Raw genomic sequence first — 12,635 nt, 5'->3', positions numbered from 1 at the left:
ATTTAGAATGTGGTGTGCAATCAGAAATTGAGTATTCATTTGAATTTATGTCACACTTTGTTGTAAGGGATAAATTTGAATACACGAATATGGTTTGTTTTCTTTTTCTACAGAACCTCCAACTTGCTCCCCAGACCAGTTTACCTGTGCAACTGGAGAGATTGACTGTATCCCAATGGCATGGCGGTGTGATGGATTTCCTGAGTGTGATGACCAGAGTGATGAAGACAGTTGCCCCATATGCTCTGCATCCCAGTTCCAGTGTGAGAAGGGGCAGTGTATTGATGCACACTTGCGATGTAATGGAGAAATTGACTGTCAAGATAAATCTGATGAAGCAGATTGTGATAGTAAGATTAGTTTTCCTGAACTCGTGGTTCTAACATAAGCATTCATTTGGGATTCTAACTGTTCTTGAAATATATAGATACAAATCCTTTTTGCTGAGACATAGATTCCTGAATATAGATAAGAAATTCAGCAGTTATTTAGCAGAGTTTTATACAGGTCTACTTAAGATAGTATGGACTGCATAAGGTTTTATAATATGTCAAGTTACTACATTTTGTTAACATGTCAGTTCATCAGCTACACTTTGTTAGTTATTGTAAGACATTCTTGCTGATTCCTTTTCAGTTTTGCCTCAACAGGACTGATTTGATAAAGATAGGGATTATTTGGATCAGAATTTTGTTTTAGCCCCACTGAGTAGGATGTATAAGAACAAGAAGGACGATTCAGAGATCTGCAGACTTGCAATTTTCCCACAGCAGCAAAGCAGGTGTTCTGGTGCCTACCCGATCGTAATATAAAATGCACTGTGCCTTCATGTCTCACTTATTTTTGTTTTCTTAAGACACTGAAATGCTCCCAGTACTAATCTTTTCTCTCTTTCTGTGCAGCAATTTGTCTACCCAATCAGTTCCGATGTGCAAGTGGCCAGTGCATCCTCCTGAAGCAACAGTGTGACTCCTTTCCAGATTGTATTGATGGTTCTGATGAGCTTATATGTGGTGAGATGTCTTCTCTTGAGATTCGAGTGTTGTGTTCAATCATAATGTCCTACATCTCTATGCAGAGATGGTCTTTGCAGAGTAATATTCTTTCAGGGAAGCCCAGTGAATCAACACTACCTTCTTTAGATGGGTCTTTATATCTGTACTTAGGGGAACTTGATTCGACTGTGCTCAGTACCTTGGAAGTTGCAGAGCTGCTGCTAAGCTTGGGATGGCTTTTAAAGATGTGCAGCCCTATCCACTGCAATTACAGGGTCAAGCTAGAGGTTAATTATTTGGAGGAACTAGCATGCAATGAACAAGTGTCCACAAGAGACCACAAATCAGTCTCTTAAAGTGGAGGTGGGAAAAGAATATAAGGAGAGACCTTGAGTTTTTTGGGAAAAAATGTTAACTTTGAATTCTCATGGCAGTAGGTATGTGCAAGTTACAGACACACTCACGACAGTTGCTGTAATAGTCCTTAGACAGTCTGTTATTTTGCAGTTCCAAGTGGACAGTAAAATTCACTTGCTTGTGGCTCTCTTGCAGTTTCCATCTTTTTGCACTGTTGGGGTGACTAATGCATGAAATTTTCAGGTAATGGGAGAGATAAAGGGAGCATTTAGTAGCGCACAAGTGGTTTAGCAAAATATTTGAAACATAGCATTTTAGAATAAAAGCAAATACATCTGTCTATGGTTCATTATGAACAGGGTTTGTGTAGAGAAATGCTGCACTTATGTTGCCTATAGGACCAACCTTAGCTGATTGTGAAGGTTTTAACATCTTAGAGTCTTGTCGGGTTTTGAAGCACCATGTGTCGGAAGCTGTGCCACTGCTGAGATGAGAGGAGGAGTCACCAGGTTTGGTCCAGGGTAACCTTGGTTTTTCCTTCCATCTTCATGGTGGGTACTACAAGGAAAAGTATATTTCATGGATAAGAGTGGTGAAAAGAGCCCAAGTGGTGAATAGAAAAAAAAGGCTAAAAGAATGGAGACAAAAGGTCTGGGAAATTTCAGATTGAACCTGCTTCTCCCACATCTTCCATTTACCTCTCACCTTTCACCCAGTTACCCTAATTCCCTGGATAATACAAAGTCACTTCTTCCTTTTTTTTAGTTTCTTTGTGCACTTGGCAAACTTTTGTGCTGCAGTTTTAATGCAGCTGTTTCCTGTTTGCACTTTGGGTCCAGTCCTTCAATTAGATCTTAAATGATTTAAATGTGTCTTTATGTAGACACAAGATTGTCTCTTCTGGAGTCTCATTGTGGAACAGAGCATTCTGTGGTTTCCCATTTGACTGAGGGAAAGAACTCAAGTAGGGAATAAAAATGATTGCTACCTCCTAGAAAAGGATCTTGTATTCAAAAGAAACTAGGTTTAACCAAAATGAGATTTGTGTGTTTTAAAATAGCTTATTTGGGAACATGTTTTCATTTTGGTTTTGTTTTTTTCTGGTATCACAGCTGAACGAATCTGACTTTTTGAAAGTTAGGACCCTAGCTGACATAAAAGCTGTCATGCACTAATAAGTGTGAAAAGAGATAAAGATTTTAGGATAGCAATGAGTTCTTGATGCTGAAACTGTTAAGAGTTTATTTGTATTTCCCTTATATTCCTTCTCAAATTTCAGTTGTTTTTCATTCCCTTCCACTGCAGTGGAAACCAGAACCACTGGAGAAAAATTTTGTGAAGGGAAGTCTTGAATCTTATATAAACCCTTTCACTCTTACAACTTCTTTGGGGGGGGATCTATAGCTTAAACTGAGCACGTAAAATTGATAGGCTTTATTTTTATTTTTTCATTTTTTGAATATATCTATTTGTGGGAATCACATGGAAAAAATCACTTTCCCTGAAGAACATTGCATATGTGAAAACCAGAGGTGTGATGTTTATCTGACAAGAATTTTTAATGTGTTACCCATAATCAGGGAGAGATACGATGTGTAGCTCATCTCAAATACTGCAGCACTTTTGATTTTTTAACATTGGACTATAATGGGGGGGGAATAACAAGTATTTGAGATACTCTGGATTGTGTTTTCCTTACAATTTGGAAGGTGGGTTTTTTAAAAGCAAGTCATATTTTAGGAAGGAAAAGTATTCTGTTTTAAGACCTATATTAGCTAGGAAGAGATCCACTGGTTAATATATATGGTAGCTTCCCTACTGGTAAAGTTTCAAATTTTTTTAAATGTTATTGCTAGTCCAAATGGCTTTTGAGAGAGCAGATTCCTGACTAAGGACTTAGGAAGCATCCTGTATCTTGGAGGGAGGGAAAGAAAAGGAAACTTTATAAGTTGTTGTTATATCAAGATGACAAGTAATCCTGTTACAAGATTAATTGCTAGACAAAAAGGAGAGTACTTTGCTCATACTGCTTTATGGAGGGGGGAAGTCTTTTGCATTGAGTCAGAATATATGCCTGAGTGTGATGCAGATACTTTTAAAGACACTGTGTGAATGACTCTGAGCTGATTTGCTGCATGAGCTCCAGGACAGCAGCATATATACTGCTCCATGTTTAATGACTGACCTCGTTTGTTTTTTTTCTCCTCTCTTTCCAGAAAAATCAAAGCCAGCCTCAGATGAGTCACAGCCACACAGTAGTGCCATCGGTCCTGTCATTGGTATAATACTGTCACTTTTTGTCATGGGAGGAATGTACTTTGTTTGCCAGCGAGTGGTGTGTCAGCGCTACGCTGGGCCCAACAGTCCTTTTCCACATGAGTATGTCAGTGGCACCCCTCATGTCCCTCTTAATTTTATTGCTCCAGGAAGTTCTCAGCACGGCACTTTTACTGGTAAGGACCTTGTATTTAACCAGTACCATTACATTGTCTGGATTTCAAGTTTTACAGATCATTAAGAGTGCTAGCCTGTGGAGTTTTCAAAGAGCAGAAATTAGATGTTGATCTGCTCATGGGTTTTGGATATGCAATATTGGAAACTAAGAATGCATGTGTCATTCAGTGTCCTAGTGTGAGCTCTGTGGAATTGTTCTTTGTGTCTTGTACTCAGATGTCCTTCTGTTTGTCCTGTCCATCAGAGGTCTTTACACAGTTGTGTCCTGTCTGCTTAGGATGGGTAAATTAATCTACAGTGGAAAGAAAAGGAGTAAAGAAGTGAAGCAGCTTAGTTTACTGTAGCAGTTTAGCTTACTGTAATACCAAAAAAGTAGGAGATAAACCTCCCCCACCGAAGTTACAACAGCAAATGTGGAAGAACACAAGGAGTCTGGGTTTGTAGTCTGGCTGCTCATTGCCTGACATGTAATGAAAACATTCCCTTTGGTTTAGCCCATCTCTGAGACAGCTTTGCTGTTTGCTTTTGGACAAAGTACTTATTCTCTCTCTGTCTCAGTCCTACATCTGTAAAACTGCAAAGGATTGAAAACATCCATTTGGAGAAGTGCATGCATGCAGCCATGATGCTGACATCTTGAGAACTTGAAGGATAAATAAAAGCTCAGGACATTCAGAAAAGAATCCAGAAACACTTAAATGATGTCCCTCATTATTTTACAAATGTAAAATATATTTTGCATAGAGGAAATAGCAAATTCTTAACTACAAAGCCATGAGAAGGAAGAATATCTCTTCATATTTTTCAGGAAGCTGGAAAGTAAATGTTCACCTGTAAACCTGCCAGGCAAGAAATCCGTAATTCATGCAATCTGCTTTTCATGTCAGCTGAAAATCAGATAGATGATAAATACAAATGAAAAGATGTGGCACTTCTTCATATTAAACAAGTTTTTGAGATGTGCTAATTGTTGTTTTCTTCTGGCCATGGCTTTGAAGATAGCCAGATACAACTTGGGTTTAGCCTTTTTTGGACTTCAGTGGTGTGGTCAGCTATTCCTGCTTAACTTATGTTACTACGGTTATCAAGAGGGTTTTGTGGTAGGAAATAAAATTAGAGGATGAAATCATTGCAGGTGAAATCTTTGCAAGGATGTTTTAAATTGCACTTCACTCTGTAAAGCTTTTTTAATTAAAGCAAGTATCAGTGGTTTTTGTCTGTACTTCTGTAGGTGCTAAACCAAGCTGTCATTCTGATTCTCATTCATATTTGTGAGGGTTTATTTAATCCATATTGCTGTGACAAGTTACAACAGTTAAAAATATTACTATTTATGCTATTTCTAAAGAAAATACATAGGTTCCTAATAGCATGGCATTTCCAAGAAAGATGTATAGTCATAAATGATGGTTACAAATAGATGACTCTGATTGTAATAAATATTTCCTGCATCTGAGAAAAATTCTAAAAAGTTCCCAAACTAAACTCTTCCATTATCACTGAATAGTCTGACAGGAAGAAGCTGAAAATTAATTATCTGAATTAAGTGTACATTGGAGTAAAACAGATCGCAGAATGTTCTCTTCCCTTCTCCTGTAATCCAGATTTCCTTCCTTTTTTCTCTGCTGATTTTCAATTTTAGCTGTGATTATTTTCAATAAAAATAGTTGGGTTTTGCAGTTTTTCATGTACTTGAAATTGAATTTCTTGAGATGGAAATGAAAACTCTGAAGGACTCCAGCTTGTTTTTCTTGGGCATTGTATGGTACTTTTTTTTGCAAATGCCTAAGTTTGTTTAATTGGAAAATTTCGTAGTTAACGATTTGGGTGAAAAGTTTGAATCAGCTGTTCTGGAGATTCCTTTCTCATCAGGGTGAGAGTAGATTGTGAAAAGTTCGGTGCTTCAGTGAGACAATAGGTGGTCTGAGGGTGGGATGTTTTCTTTACAAAAAGTGTTTTTCATGGTAATCCTGAAGTTTTTACATAAAACACTCTTCCTAAAGTGACAACCATTATCACTGCACGGGTTTGCAAAGCTGTAGATTTGTTTTATGTTTTGCATTGGTAAATCAAATTGTGGTTTATCTAACCTTGTTTTCCTGTCTGTTTCAAAACAGGCATCTCTTGTGGAAAGTCCATGATTAGCTCCATGAGTCTCATGGGAGGAAGCAGTGGTGCCCCACTGTATGACAGAAACCATGTTACTGGAGCCTCTTCAAGTAGCTCATCCAGCACTAAAGCCACTTTCTACCCACAGGTATGTCTTGAAAGTGTACTTGTGAGTTAGGTATCTCCTCCTTCTCAAGAAAAGAAAGATGAAAATTTGTGCTACCAAATAGAATGTTAAGAACTGTTATTCTTGGGTGTTACAGTTTATGATATGGAGGCCCAGTTCAACACTGGATGAACTTCACAAAAGGGCTTTGTTGTAGTCCATCAGTATTATACAGTGTTTTATGGTGTCTAAAATGTTTTGTTATTAGAATGATACTCAGCTGGTTTACTCCTGGACATTGCTGTTCTTCCCTTGGAGATGCCACCTCCTTTGTTCTTTGTAAAGTCTGATGTCAGTGGCCCAGTGACATTTTGCACTGCATAATGCTGCAGGCACACATGGAATAATAAGGCAAACAAGATGCAACAGGACTGGAATGCAAACGCATGTGAAATAAGCTTGACTGGCTGTTTAGATAAAGTGTCGATTGTTGATTCAGAAAACCAAGTGCATACACTGGGGGAAAACACTGGTACAGCAGTGTAAAGCAGAAATTGCTTTGCTTGCATTTTTCTGCTACAAAAATTTAGCTCCATTTCTGGCTTTTAAGTGGAAGTGACAGAATTTTAGTCACCATATCACGTTTTCATGAATTCGAAGATGTATAGCAAGAATGGAAATTCTGTATGAATACATAGGAGAGGTACAAAAAGGTTACTGTTTGCCAGCATTTTGTCATGACAGTTTTTTTCCTGAGCGCTCCTGAGCAATACATTTGCTCTTACACTCACACAAGCTGCCAGAGATGATCTACCAGCTATGCAGGTGATTTTTCAGAAGTATTGAATTAGGAGCCCACATGAATGTGTGGGTATACTTGCATTTGTGTTTACTTGTAAACTATTATGCTGTATGTAGGCATTTTCATTGATAGTGTTTCAGCAAGTGACAAAGGTGCTCTCTATCCCCCTTAAGAAGGACAAAGATGGAAAAGAGAGGCTTGTGAGCTTATCTGTTGATAAGGTAAAATTAGTTACTTCTTGCATTGCCTTCTCTGTGAAGCCATCAAGAAGCTAATCACAGCTAGCAGACATTTGGAATTCAGCAGCCCTCCTAATTTAGCCTGTCTCATGCTTCACCAGTGTCTCTCTAACAAACTGAACAATTTCATGCTAGTACCTAATTGATGTATCAGTGCGACACTAAAAAGGATGAACAGAAAAAAAACTTACTTAAATAAAGCCTGAGAGAGAAAAGAAGCCCAAGAGCTGATCTGCCTGTGTGATTCTGTGGGATCTGTGTTACAGGTCAAAAGATCAACTGTTCCGTTTGATTTTTGGCCTAAGCTAATCTGACTGTTGCTGGGAATTCTTCTTCCTTGCTTTCCACTCTGGGCTATGTCAGCCAGGGCCTGCAAGGGATGATATCAACCTTTCCTTTATGAAAGGCATGCTGGATTCTTAGAAGGAAGCTAAAGTTACATTAAAGTTACTGCTTAATCCAAATGTTGTGGTGAGTTCTGCCTGGTAGCTGATTACCCAGCTTTATGTTAATAATCAAAAGGACAGATCTCAGGAGCTAGTTGTCTAGGCTTTTTCGTTTTGTTTTTACACATTTTTGTGTTAATGAGAGATGCTCCAGTGAATAGAGCCTGGAAAAGAATCAATTAAGTTATGCCAGTTTGTATACATGAGAACCTGGCCACAGGCATCCTGGCTGACATGGTTTGCTGCATTTAATCTCAACATGAAGTGATATTGGTGCAGCTCAGGGTTTTAGTAGGAGCAAATCCGAAAGTAGCATGCAGTGCTCCTCCAAGGAAGAGGATTTCTGGAAGATACTCTTGGAGCAATTACTCATTATTCCCCACACCTGGCAACAAGCTAGTCTCCTTTCACAGGAGTCTGGATGCAGGGCTTGTCAGTATTAGTAACGATGAGCTCAACTCAATGGTCAGGAATCATTTTGCTGCACAGTGAAGACGGAAACAATGATCTCCACTCCAGTGATTTTAGAGTATTATTATGGGAGAAAAGCAGAGACAGAGGAAGGATGGTGACTGTGGCAGGCCATGATTTGGCAGAATGCCCAGGACAGGCAGTGTACGAGATGGTCACATCAGTAGCAAGGGTCAATCAACAGCAATGGTGCAACTCTCCACACTGGAAGGGGTGAAGAAGCATTCTTCTTGGGTTTAGGCCAGTGTCCTTCTGGCCATGTCAGGGGTTCTGCTTCCTGCTAGAGGAAGAAGCCTAAATTATTCTGAATCATGCTGAACTTTTTTTCTTCTGTGAAGGTTACCAGCAACCAGGTATATGCACACATAGGCAGGCTATAATTATATTTTAGCTCATAGGCTTTTTGCATTGTGAACTGTGCCAAAATGATATGTTTAGAGAACAGCAGTAAAAATGAAACATTCAGGGAAGGGTGGAGTTGTATTATTATAGTAAAGGAACTTGGCTTCCTGACCCTATTATTGACCAGGGTATGTTTAGGGGCTGGGAGTGAAACATACTTTTTTTCCCATTAGCATCTGCTGAGGATGCTACCAGTCCTTATGTCCAAGTCAGTGCACTGAGGTTCTGCAAAATTAGGTCTAATTTCCAGCTTTACTGCAGCCTTCCAGCGTAATAATGGATGTGGCAAAGAAGAAAATGCCCTGTACTTTGAGAACTTTAAAGGCCTGCACTGTACCTAAGTCCAAAGTAAAGTCGTGTAATGAACTCTGATCTTTAAAAATGCATTAACCCATCCAAGCAGCAAGGAGAGGAAACTAGAATAAGGATGAGTGACAGGGTCACAGGCATAAATAATATTTTCAAACTAAATAAAGTTGTATAATTAATCCAGAATTTCACACTTCTTTTTCTTCTTCCTAGATCTTGAACCCACCTCCTTCCCCAGCTACTGATCGCTCCCTGTATAATGCAGAGATGTTTTATTCCTCAAACATTCCTTCAAACACAAGATCATACAGGTACAGTTCAGATAAAAAGGTTTGCCAAATTTTCTATTGATCTGCCTTTAATTTTAGATCCTAAGTAATATGTTCTTGTTCAGACATGACTTTATTTAAAAAATCCTTTTCCTCTTAATAAATGACCATTCAAATTATGTATGTTATATTGCTGTGCAACAGTTACTGACCATCCTGTATAGAGAAGGTTGGTGTTCTCTGTCCGTTTCTTCAAGCTTGTCTTAAAACTCTTTGATAAGTCTTGAGGATAAGCCTAAATATATATATATATTATATAATATATATTATATATTAAATAAGCCTATTTCTTAGTGACTGGGCTAAATGGTCATGGTGGTCTCCTCAGGCAGGTTGGGGGCTGGAAGAATATGCTGCTGGCTGAGGATACTTATGCCATTCAAATTTAACACAGTTCGGATACTTCCTGTTGGATTGCTCTGAAAGCCTGAATTAAGGCTCACATAGTATTAGTGAGCAGGCATCTTGACTGAGCACACAGAGCTGTTCATTCTCAATCTCTTTCTTTTTTCCTCAGATTGCAACTAATGCATGTGCTTTATTTTCTTTTTTTTTTTTTTTTGCAGGCCATACCTTATACGAGGGATAGCTCCACCCACAACCCCATGCAGCACAGATGTTTGTGACAGTGACTATACTACCAGTCGATGGAAGGCCAACAAATACTATATAGATTTAAATTCAGACTCAGATCCTTATCCCCCTCCACCCACACCTCGCAGTCAGTACATGTCGGCAGAAGAAAGTTGCCCTCCGTCTCCTGCCACGGAACGAAGCTATTTTCACCTCTATCCCCCTCCACCCTCTCCTTGTACAGACTCTTCATGACCTCAACAGAAGGAACTTTTCCTGTAAATATTTTAAAATATGAACAGATTTAAAATATATATTTTATGATTTAAAAATAAATCTGGGTGGGAATTAAACAAAACTAAATGTGAATAAAAATGGGTGGGAGGGATGGGGCTGTGAAAAATTGTACAGAGGAAGAATATTTATAAAATTGATTTTTTTAACTTAATTTCCATTCTTTTGTGCCATATTTGCCTTTTTGAAGTCATGTAACTGACTCGGTCTCCAAAGGATTTGGGGAGGGAATGTTGAGACTTTCTGCATTTTTAAGTCACCTTTTTACATGCAAAGTTTATGCAGTTCTTTTTATTAATGTGAAACAAGAAAAAGAAGTGGCTTGTGAGAGGAGGAGGTGTCTAAAGAAAGATGCAGGTTTATCTGTAGAGAAGTAATACACATTTAAGTACAGTTGTCAGTATCATCCCTTCACCACCACTGGGAGAAAACATGCATGATCACAACCCTTAGATGCTCCTGTTTGCAAGTGAGCTGAATGCTTGCCAGCAGAACTTGTGTGCCAAGACCTGAATTTTAAACCTCCTTCTGCATTTGCTTAAGCATTGAACTGAAAGAACTCTTCTTTTGACCAAACCTTCCAGCTTAACTAAACCCACAGGTGTCATGTCCTACCTCATGTCAGTACCACTCTGCACATGACCAATTCTGTAACTGATTCAAGTTAAATAAGATAACCAGTCCTAAAAAACTTTGTTTAGTTCTGATCAGTTCTCCACTTGACTAAGTGAATGGTAGCAGAAGCAGTTGTATTGATCTGTGGGTGAGAGCAAAGGTCAAGTTTAAGGTGGTATTTAAGGGAAGAGAAATGCCCAATAAACTGCAGATTTGGTCAGACTCACCATTTTAAATGTAATTAAACCAAGCTCCTTCATCCTTCCTTGGAAGCTCTGATGACTGTCTGGGAAGAGGCTGAAATAGTCAGCTGGTTCTCAAAAGACAGTGCTAGTTCTCTTTTTCCCAGAAGTCCAATAATCACTGTGCCAGGTCTCTGAGATATTCACTGGTGTTGATTTGATCAGAGAATTGCTTCATCTTTTAATGTCCATTTTCCAAGTGGAATTGTCACTTATATTCACATGAGGAAAGTTGTTTGAGTTTTAATCAGTGTTTGTAGAAAATGGTATCTGCATAGCTCAAATTAAAAATGCATTCAAACAGTTTAGTCATATTCCACAGAAATTTGCCACGTAATGCAGATTTAGAAATAGACAGGAAAAAAAAGAACAGAGGGAGAAAAGACAAATACTCATTTACTCTTTCTGTTGAAATACAAAAGATGAACTCTAACCTTAGGGCATCAAGATCAGCAAAGTGCTTGTGTTCCCAACTCCTAGCAAAAAAACCACTTTGGGAATGGGGGAGCTAGGATCAGTCCCTTTCAAATTCAGAAGATAAATTTTTGCTTTGATTGCTCTTTTGCTGTAGCAAAAGGGATTGGGTATTGTTATGGCACTTTATAAATTCAGTACTGGTAATGATAATGTGATGCCTCCTTGGGACATCTGAGGGAAGTTCTGAATATGCAAACTTGCACCTGTTTCTGCAGCTGCTGAATAACAGATGCACTGGGCCTCTGACAGCTTTAATATTGACGGCAACAACGAAAACTTTCCTTGTTTGAACTTAAATTGTAACTTGGTTTTGGGTCTTTTTAGCAAGTTACTTGAGTGCACATCAGAGAAACCCTACAACTCTGGGAGAGAGGTCTTTGTTGTGGTGGTGGAAGGGCTGGGACCACAGTGTTCTGATCTAGTTTGTGTTTATTACTCCAGATCTGTTCTTCCTGTCTGTATAGTTCAAGGATAGGATTTGTGCTGTCACTGACTGCTGTCAGTGAAGCTCTTAAAGTAGGTTTTACTATCTTATCACTAATTTTTCCTTGAGAAATTAAGCACAAAGAAGATGTCCATGGTTTTTCATAGAGAAAAGTACAGAAAGGGAGAATGCAGCACTGGAGTTTAAGAATGGATTCTTTCCTCATCCTCTATGAAGATTAGTAATTTTGTGGTATGCCATGATGGGCAAGATCATAGTTTGTTTGTGACTTGGTACATCTCTGAACTAGTGGTTTGGTGAAAAAAAGCAATTCTCACATGATCGTGTTTCAATTAACTAAATTAGGAATATAGATGCACAGAATATTTTATGAACCACTACAGTCATATAAAAGAGTATTTGTTCTGCATTACAGCAGTTGGTAGTCCAATATCATATCATATGTAATTTTCTGCATGATAACTATTCACTGTTTATAATGAATTCATTAGTTGTTTTGTGTTACAATTCTAGCTTAGAGAAATACTGCATTAATTTTCCTGTATTCCTGTGATGACACTGGATGCAAAATTACTTCAATTTTTTTTTTTCATTAAACCACTGATCTTTTTTAAGAGCCACAATTATAACAAGCATAACCACTTCATCTGAAGACTTGTATCCTATTACAAACCTTGGAATTGAGACCAAGAAAATTATCATTCTTGCTGAGAGCTAAACTCTCTTAAAAGTCACATTCTTTTGGAGCTTAAGTGTTCAGAAGGAAGGAAGCATTTGCTGAATGGGGTAAATTAAGTGTACATTTTTATTTCAGTTGAACATTCATAGCCTCTTGCTGCTGATGTTTGCTGAGAAATTCCCTCCTCTGAGGCATCTGAAGTTTGGTGAACAGAATCTAAGCCCCATATTGTTCCATAATACTGACATTAAAAGCCTCTTCCAAAAAAGATTGTATTCAAATTTAGCATCT

General features: G+C 38.3%; 1 protein-coding gene across 1 annotated transcript in view; it reads left to right on the top strand.

The window, feature by feature from the left end:
* The window catches only part of LRP5 (LDL receptor related protein 5), a 105,793-nt gene extending 94,692 nt beyond the window's left edge, over positions 1-11,101 (top strand). The window contains exons 17-22 of the mRNA XM_018082033.2: positions 114-350; positions 903-1,013; positions 3,569-3,805; positions 5,924-6,063; positions 8,904-9,001; positions 9,586-11,101. Of these exons, the coding sequence (XP_017937522.1) occupies positions 114-350; positions 903-1,013; positions 3,569-3,805; positions 5,924-6,063; positions 8,904-9,001; positions 9,586-9,847 (1,085 nt within the window). The 3' untranslated portion in view covers positions 9,848-11,101. The remainder of the gene's footprint in view (positions 1-113; positions 351-902; positions 1,014-3,568; positions 3,806-5,923; positions 6,064-8,903; positions 9,002-9,585) is intronic.
* Positions 11,102-12,635: the final 1,534 nt, after the last annotated feature.

The sequence above is a fragment of the Manacus vitellinus genome, unplaced genomic scaffold (genome assembly GCF_001715985.3).
Source record: "Manacus vitellinus isolate BGI_N305 unplaced genomic scaffold, ASM171598v3 scaffold_59_pilon, whole genome shotgun sequence".
Classification (NCBI taxonomy): Eukaryota; Metazoa; Chordata; class Aves; order Passeriformes; family Pipridae; genus Manacus; species Manacus vitellinus.
Note: the sequence above shows the minus strand (reverse complement) of the source record. Positions and strands in the feature narration are given on the sequence as shown.